The 17086-nt window shown below is 41.1% G+C and overlaps 1 protein-coding gene across 11 annotated transcripts in view; it reads left to right on the forward strand.

Moving 5' to 3' along the window:
- Nucleotides 1-17086, forward strand: part of fgfr3 (fibroblast growth factor receptor 3) — a 148330-nt gene that overhangs the window by 56224 nt on the left and 75020 nt on the right. For 8 of the 11 annotated variants that reach the window (XM_061894971.1, XM_061894977.1, XM_061894970.1 and 5 more), the window contains exons 3-4: nt 7939-8220; nt 15031-15096. In XM_061894971.1, the coding sequence (XP_061750955.1) occupies nt 7939-8220; nt 15031-15096 (348 nt within the window). The remainder of the gene's footprint in view (nt 1-7938; nt 8221-15030; nt 15097-17086) is intronic. The other 3 variants (XM_061894980.1, XM_061894982.1, XM_061894981.1) reach the window with 1 other exon arrangement.

Below are 17086 nucleotides of genomic sequence, written 5' to 3' on the forward strand. Positions count from 1 at the left end.
GATCCAAAAGTCCACAAAAAAAAAGCACCACAGAGGTCACGAAAGTGCCACCCCTTGTCACACAGTCCCAAAGGGTCCCGGACCAAAATGCAAAAAAACATAATAACACATGAAAACAAGAGGGAAACACAAAAGGATGACACAAGAGCACAAAGCTCCTGCCTACAGCAGCCACTACAGCAGCGCCATCTTGGAAAAAAATACAAAAGAGATCATCAGTCACTTTTACGAAAGCTTTCTTAGTAGTGATTTGCCCTAAAACCGTACTGAATGGGTTCACAGAGATCGGTAGACGCTGAGTGTTCATTTAGCTGCTGTACAACCCTTTTTTTGTTGAGGATTTTAGAGATGAAGGGGAGGTGCGACACCGGCCAGTAATTTAACAGGAGGTCAGAATGAAGGTTAGGTTTTCTGAGCAGAGGGTGACTAACTGCTGTTTTGAGAGGTTGGGGAACATTACCAGAAAAATGGTAAGTTAATATTATTTTGCATGCTTCATGGACGAAAGTATTTGGACAGCTAGGATCAGTGAAAGGTGTGTCGCTTTGATTGCTTCCACTCTTCTGGGATGCCTTTTGACAAGACTGTGGATTGTTTTTGTCCATTACTGAGCTCATAGGTCACTGGTGTTGGAACTGTTCTAGTCCTTCCACACCAAACGCCTCCAAGCATGCCTTCATGGACCTTGCTTTGTGTGCTGGGGACAGAAAATGGTCTTCCCCAAAGTTTTCTCACGTAGATGGAAGCATACAAGGGCAATTCCAACAATTCAGTGCTATTTGCTTGTCGTAACTCTTGCAAAAAAAAAAAAAAACTTAGTCTTTTCCAACTCTACATCTGATCATACACATTGAAATACTCAAAATATGTATTGGCCCATCTCTGAATTTTGTTTTTAGTTTACTAGGACGAGGGTAACTCATTTGAGAACTGATTCAGTTAATACATGACATTTAGCTACATGGTATTTATGCCAATAACTTGTTGGCACTGAGAACATTTTGATATTGAACATAAAAACGTGTTAGAAATAAACAAATAACATCCAAAAATAATTTGGGGAACAGGACTGTGCTGAGATTTCAACCCCCCCAGTTTATTGTTGAAATGTTATCACTTTTGTTCTTTTCCATGGCCGGCAGAGAATGTGAACTATGCAACTTCCTGTGGACAATGTGACTTGTGGAATATCCCACATTTTTATAAAGGTGTAATGTTTCAGGGCAGAAGTGTCCAAACTTTTTTAATTGGGGGTCGCATTAGGCAAAAAAAATTTTGGCCGCAGGGCGATACCCTACTGCATGTAAAATAACAATATATACATCCTTTTCATATATATTTGTAAATATTATTTTCAAATAATGAGTATGTAGATAATAAAATTGGATATTAAGACTATGTGAAAGTTTGACTACTGTCTTGTTTACTTCCGTGACGACCTCCTTTGAGTTTTGTAATCAATCAAACATATCAAGCACTTAAAATGGGTTAAGAGAATGTTTTGCATGTTTCCCATCATGCATTGTAATGGATTTAAATGGGTGTAATTAATATATTTTTTAATGACACTCTGACATTTTTTATAATATCTCCAAAGTTCAATGAGCAGGTAGTGGTCTGTGAGACCATGTGTGTTGACTTTTTGTGTTTTTGCATTTTGGTTTTTTTTTTTTGCGCCATAGCTAGTGAAGGTCGTTGGATTGGGTCATATAAGTTAATGCGATAGTGTTTTCACTGGAATGCAATTCATGGTCAATGAACAGAATGTTGGCCAGGGTACAGAAATCAGGTTGTCAGATATTTAAAGTTTTTTTGTAAACACTCCACAGCCCGGTACTGAGTGAAAAACAAGGTATTCTTCTAAATTGCATTTGGATTATAGTATAGTACACATTACTTTGAAAAAAATATATATATACAGTTCATTAAGTATAATCGTGAATTCATATAGTTGATTTGCTGAATTGGCACTAATTTGGTGGTCCGGCCCACAATTATCCAAAATGTTTTGTCACGATGAAGAGTGAAGATTCAGTCGATTGTGACACTGTACTACCGGGCCCTCCTGTCCATGGTCCTGGTCTTTGCGTCCTCTGGCCCTTCCAGATCTCTCCGTAAGGCCCTAACTGAGCGCGAGTGTGTGAGTTTGTCAGTCAGTGAGTGACTAGCGGGCGTGGACAGACTTCCCACATAAAGAGGCCCTTTCTTCCTCCAAGCGACAGCCCGCACGCCGGCCTCCGTGCGAGTTTGTGGAGGATAAATAAACCTCTTCACACACAGAAAGAAGATGGAGTCTGTAAGCAGGCCGCTCTTCAGCCGCACGCCGCCGCATCTCAATGAGAGGGCCTTTGTAATTTCAAAGGGCTGTTTGTTATGATACCAAACTAGGAGGAGGGCGGAGCCACGTGGATTTATGTAGTGATTTGTGGCACGCACACACAGGTCGCTTCCATCTGGCCTCAGAAAGCGTTGCAAATAGCGAGCACAGAGAAGTAGCAATGTCTCGATGGCGTTAAGCGCTACAACAAAATGTTGCGAAATGTTCACCTTCTTCCTGGGAATCAGGCTGCCTCCCTTAGAGCAACTTGGCAGACAGCACCAAAGGTGTTTACCAACAACGCACCCCTGACTATTAAATCTAAAGCAGAGCTGGGCAAATATTTTGACTTGGGGCCCACATTGAGAGAAAAAAATTGTCTGGGGGGCCAATGTGTATGTGTGTATACATTATACATACACATTTATCTGTAAGAATCTGCTATAGAGTTTGTGTGTTTAGGTTCCTTTTTTTCAGGAACACTAATACCAAAAGTGACACTGTCCGATAGAATTCTAAAAAAGTTCTGAAAGACCAACTCAAAAAACAGAATGGAATTTTACAGTTTTTTTACTGAATGGGACACCCAAACTGTACATTAAAATAAAGAAAGTGGGATTTACAATATTAACTATGAACAATAAAATATTTACAGCATATGGACATTGCTCCTCTTTTATTCCTCAGACCAGCTCCTCCATAGACATATTTCACAATCAAGCAATAAACGCCAACTATAAGATATATTATCACTCGTGTGCAGAAATGTATTGTCAAAATCTGCTTCCGCATCTGTTTGACACACGCGTTTCGGGCTGGCTGCTCTGAAAACAAACCCCGCCAACTATGAAACTTTGTTCCTCGTCTGAGCTGCTGTGGTTCTCAAATGGGGGTACGCGTACCCCTGGGGGTACTTGAAGGTATGCCAAGGGGTACGTGAGATTTTTTTTAAAATATTCTAAAAAATAGCAACAATTCAAAATTCCTTTATGAATATATTTATTGAATAATACTTCAACAAAATATGAATGTAAGTTCATAAACTGTGAAAAGAAGTGCAACAATGCAATATTCAGTGTTGACAGCTAGATTTTTTTGTGGACATGTTCCATAAATATTGATGTTAAAGATTTCTTTTTTTGTGAAGAAATGTTTAGAATTAAGTTCATGAATCCAGGTGGATCTCTATTACAATCCCCAAATAGGGCACTTTAAGTTGATGATTACTTCTATGTGTAAGAATCTTTATTTATAAATGAATCACTTGTTTATTTTTCAACAAGTTTTTAGTTGTTTTTATATCTTTTTTTTCCAAATAGTTCAAGAAAGACCACTACAAATGAGCAATATTTTGCACTGTTATACAATTTAATTAATCAGAAACTGATGACATAGTGCTGTATTTTACTTCTTAATCTCTTTTTTTCAACCAAAAATGTTTTGCTCTGATTAGGGGGTACTTGAATTAAAAAAATTTTCACAGGGGGTACATCACTGAAAAAAGGTTGAGAACCACTGACATAGATTACCGTAATAATTCGTATAACACCCAAAAGCGCAGATTTCAACCATTGAAATACTTTCTGTAGTTAAAGACTCACGGTCTTTTAAAAACAGCTCTGCACAACAAAATGGCAGCTATAGTTTTGCTATTAAAGGTCTAAAAAATTATGTTGAACTTCCGCCAGGCTGGGTTGAAAATCTTAATGGGCCGCTTGTGGCCCGCGGGCTGTATTCTGCCAAGGTCTGATATAAAGTCTGGTAACTGTTCAGTATTGTTTAAAAAAAAAAAAAAAAACATGAATGGTAAGTTGGATAAAAATATGTACATTTGTCGTGACGGCATGAAGACACTCAAGCTGGCGGTGAGGGAGCTCAGGATGCTAATGCTAGTAGCGCTACTATCTCGGAAGACAATGACACTGATTTGAAAGACTTCCAGCCCTGACTTAGCCACAGGTAATCACAGAATACATTACTCTGTTCAGTGTGTTAAAGATAAAGACTTAGCTGCGCAGTAACCAGAACTATGAAAACTATTTGAGGTTCTCCATTAAAGCTGCTGTTTAGTTCTAATTGTATCTTGCACTTGTGGTGTTTTAACACCTCTACTTGATGCACAGCTTGCTTTTGTCTTTATTTTATTGTTGCTGCCTGAGTAGACAACAGGAACAATCTGGAGGCCTCTTCAAAAGTTTTTCGTTTACATCTTTTTGTAAAGTTTTTGGAATGCAATGTTTTGAAGTTGATAGTTCTACAATTTGTTCATAATCAATACAGGAACCGCCTGTTTTGTATGCTTCTAAAAAAACAAACACATGACATTTTTTTGACATGAATATACATTTAATTTTCTTTTTACCATGAAAAGCTTCCATCTGCATGGAATTGCAGCGATTCGTAATGTTTTAAAAAGTATTGTTAGTGAATCGTATTGCATTCAGATTTCTTATCGGATCACCTTTTAAGGTAGAGGTGCACACCCCTTGTAAGTACCTATTAGTACCAATCCGTAGTTGGGCAGAGCCTGGCGGCAAAATCTGCTTCTCACCATGAACCATCAGATTGTCACTACTTGCCTTTAGCTGATCAGTTCTCCTTCCAAACTAATATAAGGCTTGAAGGTTGGGAACTGATCATGACTAGACATTGATATCGACACCAATGTGGTGGGAAAATTGTAACGGCATTGGGAAGGACGTGACTGCCAACTTGCACGGGAGTGTGAGAGCCCGTTCAACGGTGCTCACAGCTTTATCTAAACTCGTTATTGTAGAAAATTCAATATATCAGTATATATTATAAACTGTATATTTAATATGTAAATATTACATATATATTATATTTTATATTGCTACTATGGTACATTTTCTGTGTACTTTATTCCTGCATTATCCTTTCCATCCTTACCCTTTGAAAATGAGCTAATATGTGAAACAATTTCCCTTGTGGATCAAAAAAGTTTGTCTAAGTCTAAAGCAAAGAGGACTGAGACATAGTAGCAAATGTGTTGCCGGCTGTAGTGACCCTTCAAAAAAGTGACACGACCTGCGGTTCTTAAGACATTTGAGACATGCGTCGCACACCAAGTCCGTCAGTCAGTGAGCTGTTCATGCTGGCTTTGACTTTCTACTCTCAGAGCCGGTGCCTCCGTGTTTTCATTTTCATGAATGGACCTTTTTGTTTGGGAATATGAAAAAACTTGTTTGTCGTGCCAGAGGCCTTACAGAGGACCTGGGGCCTCGTTTGTTAATCGTGTGTACGCACAAAAACCGATGACACATATTTAGAGTGAACTGAACACTGTGGATACTTTGGCGACACACAGAGATGGTCATTCAGCCTGATGTAGTACCAGACTCTTCATATTTGTTCTTGAGTGCGGTTCTCTGACTCCACAGCTCTGACAGCCCAGCAATTTTTATGCCACGCCACCCTCTTTTGTTCAATTCTGCACGAGGCGCCTCCTACTCTGTCGGTGAGTGGCTCATGAGATGGACAGGCGGTTCGGTGCGGCGTCTGCAGTGATGCGGACCCTATATCGATCCGTTGTGGTGAAGGAGCTGAGCCGGAAGGCAAAGCTTTCAATTTACCGTTCGATTTACGTCCCTGTCCTCACCTAAAGTCATGAGTTTTGGGTTATGACCAAAAGGACAAGATCTTGGGTACAAGTATCCGAAATGAGTTTCCTGGTGGCAGCACTCCCTTAGACGTAGGGTGAGAAGCTCTGTCATCTGGGAGGAGCTCCGAGTAAAGCCGCTGCTCCTCCACATTGAGAGGAGCCAGATGAGGTGGTTCAGGCATCTGGTCAGAATGCCCCCCAAACGCCTCCCTGGGGAGGTGTTTAGTACACCTCTGACTGTTAGGATGCCACGGGGAAGACCTAGGACACGGTGGAGAGACTGTTTCCCAGCATGCCTAAGAATGCCTCGGAACCCCCTGGGAAGAGCTGGAGGAAGAGAGGAAGAGGAAAGTATGTTCTTCTCTACTTAGGCTGCTGCCCCCGCGACCCGACTTTGGATAAGCCCCAATCACCTCTTTTATGCTTTTCGTGAATTGCCTCGTACTTGCAGTAAGCCAAAAAAATGCATTACGAGCGTAAGAACCTTGAACTTGTATAATAAAGTGTACCCTTGTATGATAAAGTCAGCATGCTTTAGTTTCTATTACTACTGTATCCCATCAAGGCACCTGTAGCTTGTTGCTGCCACATAGCATACTTCACCTACATAACCTTAGTGGTATTTCAATGAGGTCAACTCCAGGTGATGCATCAGATTTTGTGACACATGAATCAAGCCCATGCTGTGGTTTATTTTGGGAAGTTACGCCCTATTGCCCTAATGCAGGGATCCTCAATTATATTCGTCCAATGGCCAAAATCGTTTCTGACGCTTAGAGAGCCAAACTAAAAGCTTTGGAGGACATCACGTGGGCTGTGGGCCGCCTATTGAGGGTGCCCCTAAAACGTTTTATCATAGGCTGGCTGTGCTGCAAGCGCCCAGTTAACGCATGTTAACTGTTAGCATAATTGTAAGAATGTTAGAATGCTAACATCTTGCTAGCGTTTTAACCGATACTCGGCGCCATCTTGGAAGTATGCCGAAGTCCTTCATATTAACATGCCAACGTCAGCATGATAACGTTTTATGCTAGCTGTTCAGGCAACTATGTGTGTTTACACCTAAAAATAGTGCATTTTAGTACTTGGAGCTATTTTAGAAGTACGTTAACTTGTCCTATATCATCATGCTAACATCTCTGCTAGCGCTTTTTGCTAGCTTTTTAGCTAAAGTTATATGTTAATTCCTAAAAGTCATGGATTTTGATACGTGGCACCATTTTGGCAGTATGGGAACGTCTTTTATACAAGCATGCTAATGGTTTATGCTAGCTGTTTAGCTAATTTTGTATGTTTAAACCTAAGAATAGTGCATTTTAATATTTGGCGCTGTCTAAGATGTACGTTAACGTGTCTTATGGCATGTTACCATTAGCATACTAACATTTTATGCTAGTGTTTTTAACAAAATATGTATGTTTAAATGTGAAACCATGGATTTGGCACCATCTTGGAAGATTGCTAACATTTCTTATATTGGCATGCTGTAAGTTTTATGCTAGCTTTTTAGCTACTTGTATATGTTTATACCTAAAAAATTATACATTTTGATACTTGCTTCCATCTTAGAATTATGATAATGTTTATTTTGCTAACATATTATGCTAGCTTTTTAAGTACTTCTGTATGCTTAAACCTAAAAATCTTAGATTTGGATACTTGCCGGCATTTTAAAAGAATGCCGGCTTCAATCAAGGTTCACGGCACGGATAGCAGGCTAATCATAATATCCATGGGAATGTTCTAGTTTTTATAATGAAGCTGATAAAAAAAAGTTTGTTTAACTTCCTGTTTGCTGCATGTCATTGAGGTGCAAAGCCAATGATCCCGCCACACCTTTCAGTCGGGTCACCAGTGGGCTGTCATAGATCACACCGTTGTGGTTAGCATAAGCTAATTGTTGTAAAATGGAGCCAGCATGGCTTTCAGTGAGGCAGTAGAACAAAAAGAGAACCAAGTAATGAAATGTTGACAGTTCTTTTTCTTCTTGTCTTTTCAGACGCTGTTTCCAGCGAGGCAGCCTTCCTGGAGGACTTTGTTCTGGGCGTGGGGGACACCCTGGAAATGTCATGTGACCCAGAGGACTCTGCCTCCTTCTCCTCCTCCTCCCAGCCGGTGGTCTGGTATAAAGATGGCGACGGGCTGGTGTCAAGCAACCGCACGCGGGTGGGCCAGAGGATGTTGCGCATCATCAATGTGTCGTACGAGGACTCGGGCGTGTATGCGTGCCGACTGGGTCGCAGTAACATGCTGCTCAGCAACTACACCATCAGGGTGACAGGTGAGAAGGCAAAACTACACAACTACAGCTAACCCGCGAACATAGTAGTTAGAAATGGGAATTGAAAACCGGTTGTTGTTCAGTTCTTGTTCCCAGTGTATCAACTTTTTAGAATGGCTTACCGTTTTTTCAAAGGATTCTTTTTCCAAGAAAAGATTGCACCGCCTATCATGTTAGCACTTTTACCTGTTAAATTTAAATGAATGCCCTTGCATTTAGATGAGCATGACGAGAGACAGATTCTGACTGGCTCCGACGTGGGCAGTAAGTACCCGCTCCAGGTCACGTCTACGGTACCGCTCTTGGACAGTGGCAGGGAAGAGTGCAATGACTCGGGCCAGAATAGATTCTATTCACAAAGTAGTGGCTAAGTTTGTGTACAAAAACTTGCACCCATTTGCCACAGTGCTCCTGATGTTGGGTAGGTGAATGGTTGCAATGGTTGGAAAAAAGTTGCATGTTTTCCAGCGACCACAATTTCACTGAGTTATTTGTATTATAAACTGGTGAAACTGGCTTTGTTTGGCAGGGGGTGGACTCGCATGGCGTCCTCTTAAAGTAGTCTGGTGTAGGTCACGGGGCGTGGGGGAGGGCGGTGTTTTCCTGGCCGTAGTTCCTGGTTGTCGCCTGCATGGACTGGGGGGTGTGTGGGGGGGGGGGGGGGGGTGTTTTCCTGGCCGTAGTTCCTGGTTGTCGCCTGCATGGACTGGGGGGTGTGGGGGGGGGGGGGGAATGATCGGGCCCTTTACTCCTCCTACTTATAACACACACACTTACACATATATAAGACTTTGGGGATTGTCCTGCGGAGAGACATGGTAGGGGGGATAAGGACGCCTCCTATGGGACTCCAGTCCTCCTGTCTTGTCCCCTGCTCGTCCATCTCTCAATCTTAGCTGCATTATAGACACTTAGGATTTGGGGGGCTCGGCTTGGTTGGGACCCACCATGACCTTGATGTCCCCCAATTTTAATCGCATTATTAGTTCCCACAAGCATACACATCTCACTCACGCTACAGTACACACATCAATAGGGACTGGAGGTCGGCTGTAACGGCTGGTCTCCTAATTTTAACTACACAGTAGACCAGGGGTAGGGAACCTATGGCTTTAGAGCCAGATGTGGCTCTTTTGATGACTGCACCTGGCTCTCAAATAAATCTCAGCTGACATTGCTTAACACGATAAGTAATGAATAATTCCGCTGGTAAATACAGTGTCAAAATTATGTTCAAAATGTAAAACATTCTCATGCATTTTCATCCATCCATCCATCCGGTTTCTACCGCACCTATTCAAGAACTCGCATTAATGGTAAGAAGTATTTTAGTTATTATTAGTTAGCCTCAGAATAACAATGTTATTAAAAAGAATAAAAGACTTATTATACTCTAAAAATGTTGGTATTTCTTAAAAATGCAAGTATATAGTTGTATTCAGTGTTAAAAAATTATACGGCTCTCACGAAAATACTTTTAAAAATATTTGGGTTGTATGGCTCACTCAGCCAAAAAGGTTCCCGACCCCTGCAGTAGACACTCTGGGGGCCCTGTACACATGCATGAGGGGGTTGGGGTTTGGGAGTATGGCGCACCCCTCATTGCCTCCTCGGCCGGCACGGGTTGCGGGGACTGCGGTCTGGTGACCTCGCTGAAGGTGTGAGGATTTAATTATCATTATTATTTTATTATTATTATTATTTTATTTATTATTATTTATTTTATTTGAAAGAAAACATAATAGTATAATATATTATTTATTTGTGTATATTATTTATTTGTCTCGCTTCCTGTTGGGTGCCACACCTGCCCGTGTGGCCCGTCCTTGCGCTGTGGAGTCTGTGTTGGTGATTTGATGCGGTGGCAGATCGGCCCCTTTGTCTGGTCTGGATGCTGTGTCTCGGTTGTTTGGGCGGTGGTGTGTATGTGCGGGTTTGGGTTGGGGTGGTGGGGTCTATTGGTGGGGGAGGTGTAGATGTCTCTTGTTTGCATGTTGGCGTTTGGGCTGACTGGCGGGCTGGCGAGTGCTGGTCTCCATGATCCTGTTGGCGTGTGGTTGTCGGTCGCATTTTTTTTTTCTTCTTTCTCGATCACTTTGATTTGATGGGGTGGTGCTGGCTGTCTGGGGCTATTGCAAATGCTGTTTCTGATGCCGTTTGTTTGTGGTGTGGGCGCCCGTGGCTGCGGGGTGCGGTGCAGGGGGGTGGCTGATGTCGGGACTGGTGGTAGCAGGCACTCGTGGTGGTTGTCGGGGCTGGCGGATTAACCGGCTTCATACTGTACTTGTCTATTGTCGTGTTGGTTGGCTTTTTGGGTTTGGCCCTGGGGTGCCCTTGCGCCCTGCCGCGCCGCCCTTGCGCGCCCGGTTTCGCACCGTTGTCTGGGGCAGGCTTGTCGGAGGTTGTCCCTGTGTGGCGTGGGTATGCGGCCGGACCTATGGGGCTTGGGAGTTAGGCTAGTTCTCAGTGGGTAGGGGATGCCGGGACTTCATTGCTGTCCCTCCGGCCTGCGTAAGGATTAGTTGTTTTGTGTGTGTGTGTGTGTGTGTGTGTGTGTGTGTGTGTGTGTGTGTGTGTGTGTGTGTGTGTGTGTGTGTGTGTGTGTGTGTGTGTGTGTGTGTGTGTGTGTGTGTGTGTGTGTGTGTGTGTGGATGTGTGGATGTTTACAGGTATGTGTGTGTTCATAGATGTGTACATGTATGTGTGTATGTGCATGTGTGGGTATGTATATATTTATATGTATGTGTATGCGTGCATATGTATGTATGTATATATTTGTGTGTATGTATGTGTGTAAGTATGTGTATGTATATGTGTATATATATATATATGTAAATGTGTGTATGTATATATATATATATATATAATATGTATGTATGTCTGTATGTATGTATATGGATATATGTGCGTGTGTATATGTATATATACAGATGTATATATATATGTATGTATGTATATATAAATATATATATATATGTATATGTGTGTGCGTATGTATATATATATGTATATTTATAAATATATATATATATATATATACATATATATATATATATATATATATATATATATATATATATATATATATATATATATATATATATATATATATATATATATGTATATATATATATGTGTATATTTCTGGGGATACGCTCTGGGCCTGCTGGTCAATCGGGGTCGGCGCCTCTGGCTACTGCATCGGGGCTGTATGTCTGGAGCTCCTGGGTCCCACCGTCCATCCCTTCCGGGTGCCCGTCTTGGTTGGGTCTAGTCCCCTCATCCATTGTGGTGGCTTGGTGCGGCAGGGTATTCCGAGTTGCTGCGAGACGGCCAGCTGCTGGGGTAGTGATGTCGTGTGTCAGCATGTCTGTGATCTTATTTTAAATCATTTTTTTTGTGTGTGTACGGAGGTATGTGTGTATATGTATGTATATATATATATATATATATGTATATATATATATATATATATATATATATATATATGTGTGTATGTGTGTATTTATATGTGTGTATATATGTATGTAGGTGTATATATATGTATATATGTATGTATGTGTATGTATATATGTACAGTGGGGCAGAAAAGTATTTAGTCAGCCACCGATTGTGCAAGTTCTCCCACTTAAAATGATGACAGAGGTCTGTAATTTTCATCATAGATACACTTCAACTGTGAGAGACAGATTGTGGAAAAAGAAATCCAGGAATTCACATTGTAGGAATTTTAAAGAATGTATTTGTAAATTATAGTGGAAAATAAGTATTTGGTCAATCATTCAAAGCTCTCACTGATGGAAGGAGGTTTTGGCTCAAAATCTCACGATACATGGCCCCATTCATTCTTTCCTTAACATGAATCATTCGTCCTGTCCCCTTAGCAGAAAAACAGCCTCAAAGCATGATGTTTCCACCCCCATGCTTCACAGTAGGTGTGGTGTTCTTGGGATGCAACTCAGTATTCTTCTTCCTCCAAACACGACGAGTTAAGTTTATACCAAAAAGTTATATTTTGGTTTCATCTGACCACATGACATTCTCCTAATCCTCTGCTGTATCATCCATGTATCCATTTTGGTACAAACTCAACTCGTCGTGTTTGGAGGAAGAAGAATGCCCACATATGCGGTCCTCTCCAAGGTTTCTCATAGTCACTGTCACCGACGTCCCACCGGGTGTGAGTTTTCCTTGCCCTTATGTGGGCTCTACCGAGGATGTCGTAGTGGTTTGTGTTGCGGTTTGTGCAGCCCTTTGAGACACTAGTGATTTAGAGCTATATAAATAAATATTGATTGATTGATGATTGTCATAACCTGCATGCCCACGGTGTTGCCTGTGCTATTACTTCTTAGACAACATCAGCACATGGTGGCGCTATGATTAAACTCCCCAAGAGGAAATGATTTGAAATTTTTGTAACTTTATTTCGCGCGGCGAGCCAAATCACCAGCGAGTTTGGTATGAGCAGAGAACTTCCAAACGTTATTTCGAAATTGAACAGGTATTCTCATCTTGTGGTACGCCAAAAAATCACTTCATTAAATAATTGAACACAGTGTTACTGTTCATACTGTGTGTACTGTTACAGTGGCCAAAAATATTATTTGTATCAGCTGCAACTTTGAACTCTGTGGCTTATAAGACAGTGGGGCTAATTTATGGATTTTTCTTTGCCGATGGCCAAAAAAAACCAAGCAAATACAATGAGAAGCTGTTTTATTGTGTATGCTAAGGACAAGCTCACTTTTTCTTTTTTTTTTGTTTTATGTTTGGATTCGTCATTCATCACTCCAAGCAACGTTTGTAACTTTAAAATACAACTAAAACAATTCATAGGTACTAAACCGTCCCATGTGTGATGTCTGTAGGAGTGTTTTTCATGCTTATTTGTACGTGCTATCGTAATGTAATGAAGCTAGCATCGTTAGCATTAGCTAATATGCTAACACATCTACAGGTGTCTGTGGTAGTATTATTAATTTACAACGGTATTTTTTTGTATTGTTTCAGTTTCACAAATTCCTCAGTAAATTCACCAAAACGTCAGCGTGGAGTTATTGAGTCTGTTTAGCAGATAGGAGAGCTCCCTTGCGCAGCTAATGGGTCCATGATGACGACCTCTCTTTTGTTTGTTCATCCGTTTTACTGCCGTGTTACAGACACTGTTTGGAAACAATTAAGGTATGTAAATAAATATTTACAGAATTTTTCTGTGTAAATAACTCATTTCACAACGTATATATCTGCGACTTATAGTCCGGTGCGAATAATATATGGGAAAATGTTCCCTAAAATGTAGCGGGTGCGGCTCTATAGTCCTGCGATGAGGTGGCAACTTGTCCAGGGTGTACCACACCTTCCGCCTGATTATAGCTGAGATAGACACCAGCGCCCCCCGTGACCCCAAAGGTAATAAGCGGTAGAAAATGGATGGATGGATGGGCTCTTTAGTCCTTAAAATACAGTGCGTGTTGAATAAAACATCTGCTTTGTTTTTAATGAATATTAAGGCTTACTAAGCTGCTGTAGGGTCATTGTGGTGGTACTTGGAGGGCCAAATGTTTTCTGAGATGGTACTTGGGGAAAAAAGTTTGAAATGGACGATATGATTTCCTAAAACGGTTGCAATATTGACCAGCATGGCCAGCTTTTATATTTTCTGGGTCTTAGGAGGTTAAAGTACTCAGAGCATCCAGCTCACTGTCTGTCTTCCAGGAGTCCAAACCGCACAGGAAACAAGGTCCTGACTTCCTGTTTTCATCTCTTGGTGTCGTTTCAGCGCGGCGGCAGCAGCAGCAGCGGCGTGTTTAAATGTAAAGTCAAGTGAGACTTTGTACAGTGTGTGCACACCGCTTCCTGTCAGGCCCCGTGTCCACACTCCACTCCAAACACACACACACGCACCGTTTGTGTTTTCTGCTCCAAAGTTTGAGCAAGGCGTCAGATATGTAGCGTGCGTATCAGCTTTAGCACCTGCATGGCGCCCAGACAGCGCTAAGTGGGCGAGTCACACTGTACACACACGCTGGGAAATGGAGACATTAAACACTTAAAGTGTTGAATTGAGTGACTTGTGGAGGTGAACCAATATTAAAACAAAATGGACTTATAATGTCATTAATCTGCAAAGTTCCAGGATGTCAGCCTGCTTGCTTTTAAAAACATCATGAAATAAATGGTGTAAAGAAATATAAGTACATAACCGCTGCCTCAATCGATACTGAACATGTTATATAACCCTATGTTTGGCAATGAAAACAATCACATTATATTTTTTTAGCATATTAGCATTCAGGCTAAACAAAGATGGCTGCCGTGGTAAATATAACTTCAAATCATTATGTTAGCTTGTTATTGTTGGCTTTTGTTCACACGCCGCACTGTCCTTAGCATAATTGATATTTCCTTCATTTGAAGTATAGGCATGATTTTTGCTAACTTCCCCTTTTTGTACTTGTCAAAATGTGAGGTAACTTTGTGGACCAACCATAACTAGCATGTTAGCATTAGCAACATTCCCACACAGCAGTGACTATTGTCAAACATTACTAAATGAAGATAAATAATATTACGGAGGCGCTTTGACAACTAAACTATCTTGAAGCTAATGTTTGTGTCACACATGCTATAAATGTCCATGTTCTACATTCCTGCGCAACTCTCTTTGTTCCGTCTCTTTATTTGACCTTTGTCAACATAGACAAGCTGAATGAAGCTCACACTGCTTTTAAAAGAATAGTTTGATGAGATTAAGTCAACTTTCAGTAATGCAGACATGAATAACTCCCCTCTCTGTTTTTGTTTTAGATTCCCTCTCCTCCGGTGACGATGAAGATTATGACGAAGATCCAGAAGATGCAGGTAATGACAATGGTGAATTCTTATTTTTCTTTTCAAAACAGATGTATTGCAACTGTGTCTGACTAATGTCTGACTGCATTTTCAACACCAACCAACACACCTAAAAGGGACCCTATTATGCAAAATCAACTTTCCTTACCTTATTTGTAATTTGCATTAAGTCCTGAAAAATTTAAATCAAACAATCAAGGCATTGCAAAGATTTTTTTTTAATTATTATTTTATTCCCTTCCTTCCTCCATCCTTTCATTTTCTACCGCTTGTCCCATTCGGGTTCGCGGGGGGTGCTGGAGCCTATCTCAGCTGCATTCGGGCGGAAGTCGGGGTACACCCTGGACAAGTCGCCCCCTCATCACAGGGCCAACACACATAGACAGACAACATTCACGCTCACATTGCCACACTCGAGCCCATTTAGTGTTGCCAATCAACCTATCCCTGGGTGCATGTCTTTGGAGGTGGGAGGAAGCTGCAATACCCGGAGGGAACCCACGCAGTCATGGGAAGAACATGCAAACTCCACACAGAAAGATCCCGAGCCTGGGATTTAACTCAGGACCTTCGTATTGTGAAGCACATACACTAACCCCTGTTCCACCGTTTTTCATTCATATTCCCATCGTTTTTTTTATTTTTTTATTTAGTTTTTTACAGACATACAATTGACAAAAGTAAACACAAATACATGAAATGCTGTCTTTTTAATAAATTTAAAAAACTACATGTATGCATATACACGTATGTGTGTGTATGTATGTGTGTGTGTGTGTGTGTATATATATATATGAATAAATAAAGAATAATGATACTATAAAGAGAAAATAAAAGTAGTAACATTATTAATAAATAACTAAAATTAATTAAATAATGGGGCCACAGACATCTGCAATGTTCCTAATATACCTATTCCTAATGTTCCTAATATACGTAAATGACATGCCATCAGCATGCGACTGTGAATTGTTCCTGTTTGCGGATGACTCGGCCCTGCTGGTATCCGGCAAGGACAAGTCAAAGGTGGAACAAATCCTCAGTGATGAACTCCTTAATATTTGCACCTGGCTCGCTGACAACAAGCTATCCATACACTTAGGTCAAACGGAATCCATCCTATTTGGGTCCCATATCAACCTTAAGAAAGTCAGTGACTTCACTATAAAAGTGGGGGAAATTGTTATCACCAGGAAAGATGAGATCACCTATCTAGGTTCCATTCTAGAGGCTAATCTTTCCTGTGATAAAATGGCAACCAAGGTAATCAAAAAGGTCAACCAAAGAATGAGATTCCTCTACAGAATCTCCTCTCTGGTCAACAAAAGCACCTTGAAGATTCTAGCGGTAACTCTCATTTAACCCTTTTTCGATTACGCTTGCACCTCCTGGCACCCCAGCACCTCCAAAACCCTCAAATCTAGACTCCAAACATCCCAGAACAAGCTAGTCCGGTTACTTTTAGACCTCCACCCCAGATCACACCTCACTCCAACCCACTTCTCCAAAGTGGGCTGGCTCAGGGTGGAGGACAGAGTAAAACAACTTGCACTGAGCCTAGTCTATAAAATCCGCTACACCTCCCTGATACCGAAATACATGTCTTTAACGTAAATGATCGCCATAACCACAACCCCAGGGGAAGCTCCACAAACCACGTTAAACCCAGATCCCGATCTAACAAAGGTCTTAACTCATTCTTTTTCTATGCCACATCAATGTGGAATGCACTCCCAACAGGTGTAAAAGTAAGTGCATCTCTATAATCCTTCAAAACCGCTCTAAAACAACACCTCCAGGCAACATCAACTCTTTACTAATATCCTCCTCCATTCACATCCCATCTCCCCGGATTGTAAATAACCTAATGTATTTACTTGTTCTTATGCTATCTGAACTCACTATGTTCTCTGCTCGCTGTACATATCCTACTAAGTCACACCTACACTGTTTCAATGTCCATCTCTCTGTTGATGCAATTGTTGATGACTGAAGTGCTAATATCATCCAA

The sequence above is a fragment of the Nerophis ophidion genome, linkage group LG03 (genome assembly GCF_033978795.1).
Source record: "Nerophis ophidion isolate RoL-2023_Sa linkage group LG03, RoL_Noph_v1.0, whole genome shotgun sequence".
In the NCBI taxonomy this organism is placed as follows: Eukaryota; Metazoa; Chordata; class Actinopteri; order Syngnathiformes; family Syngnathidae; genus Nerophis; species Nerophis ophidion.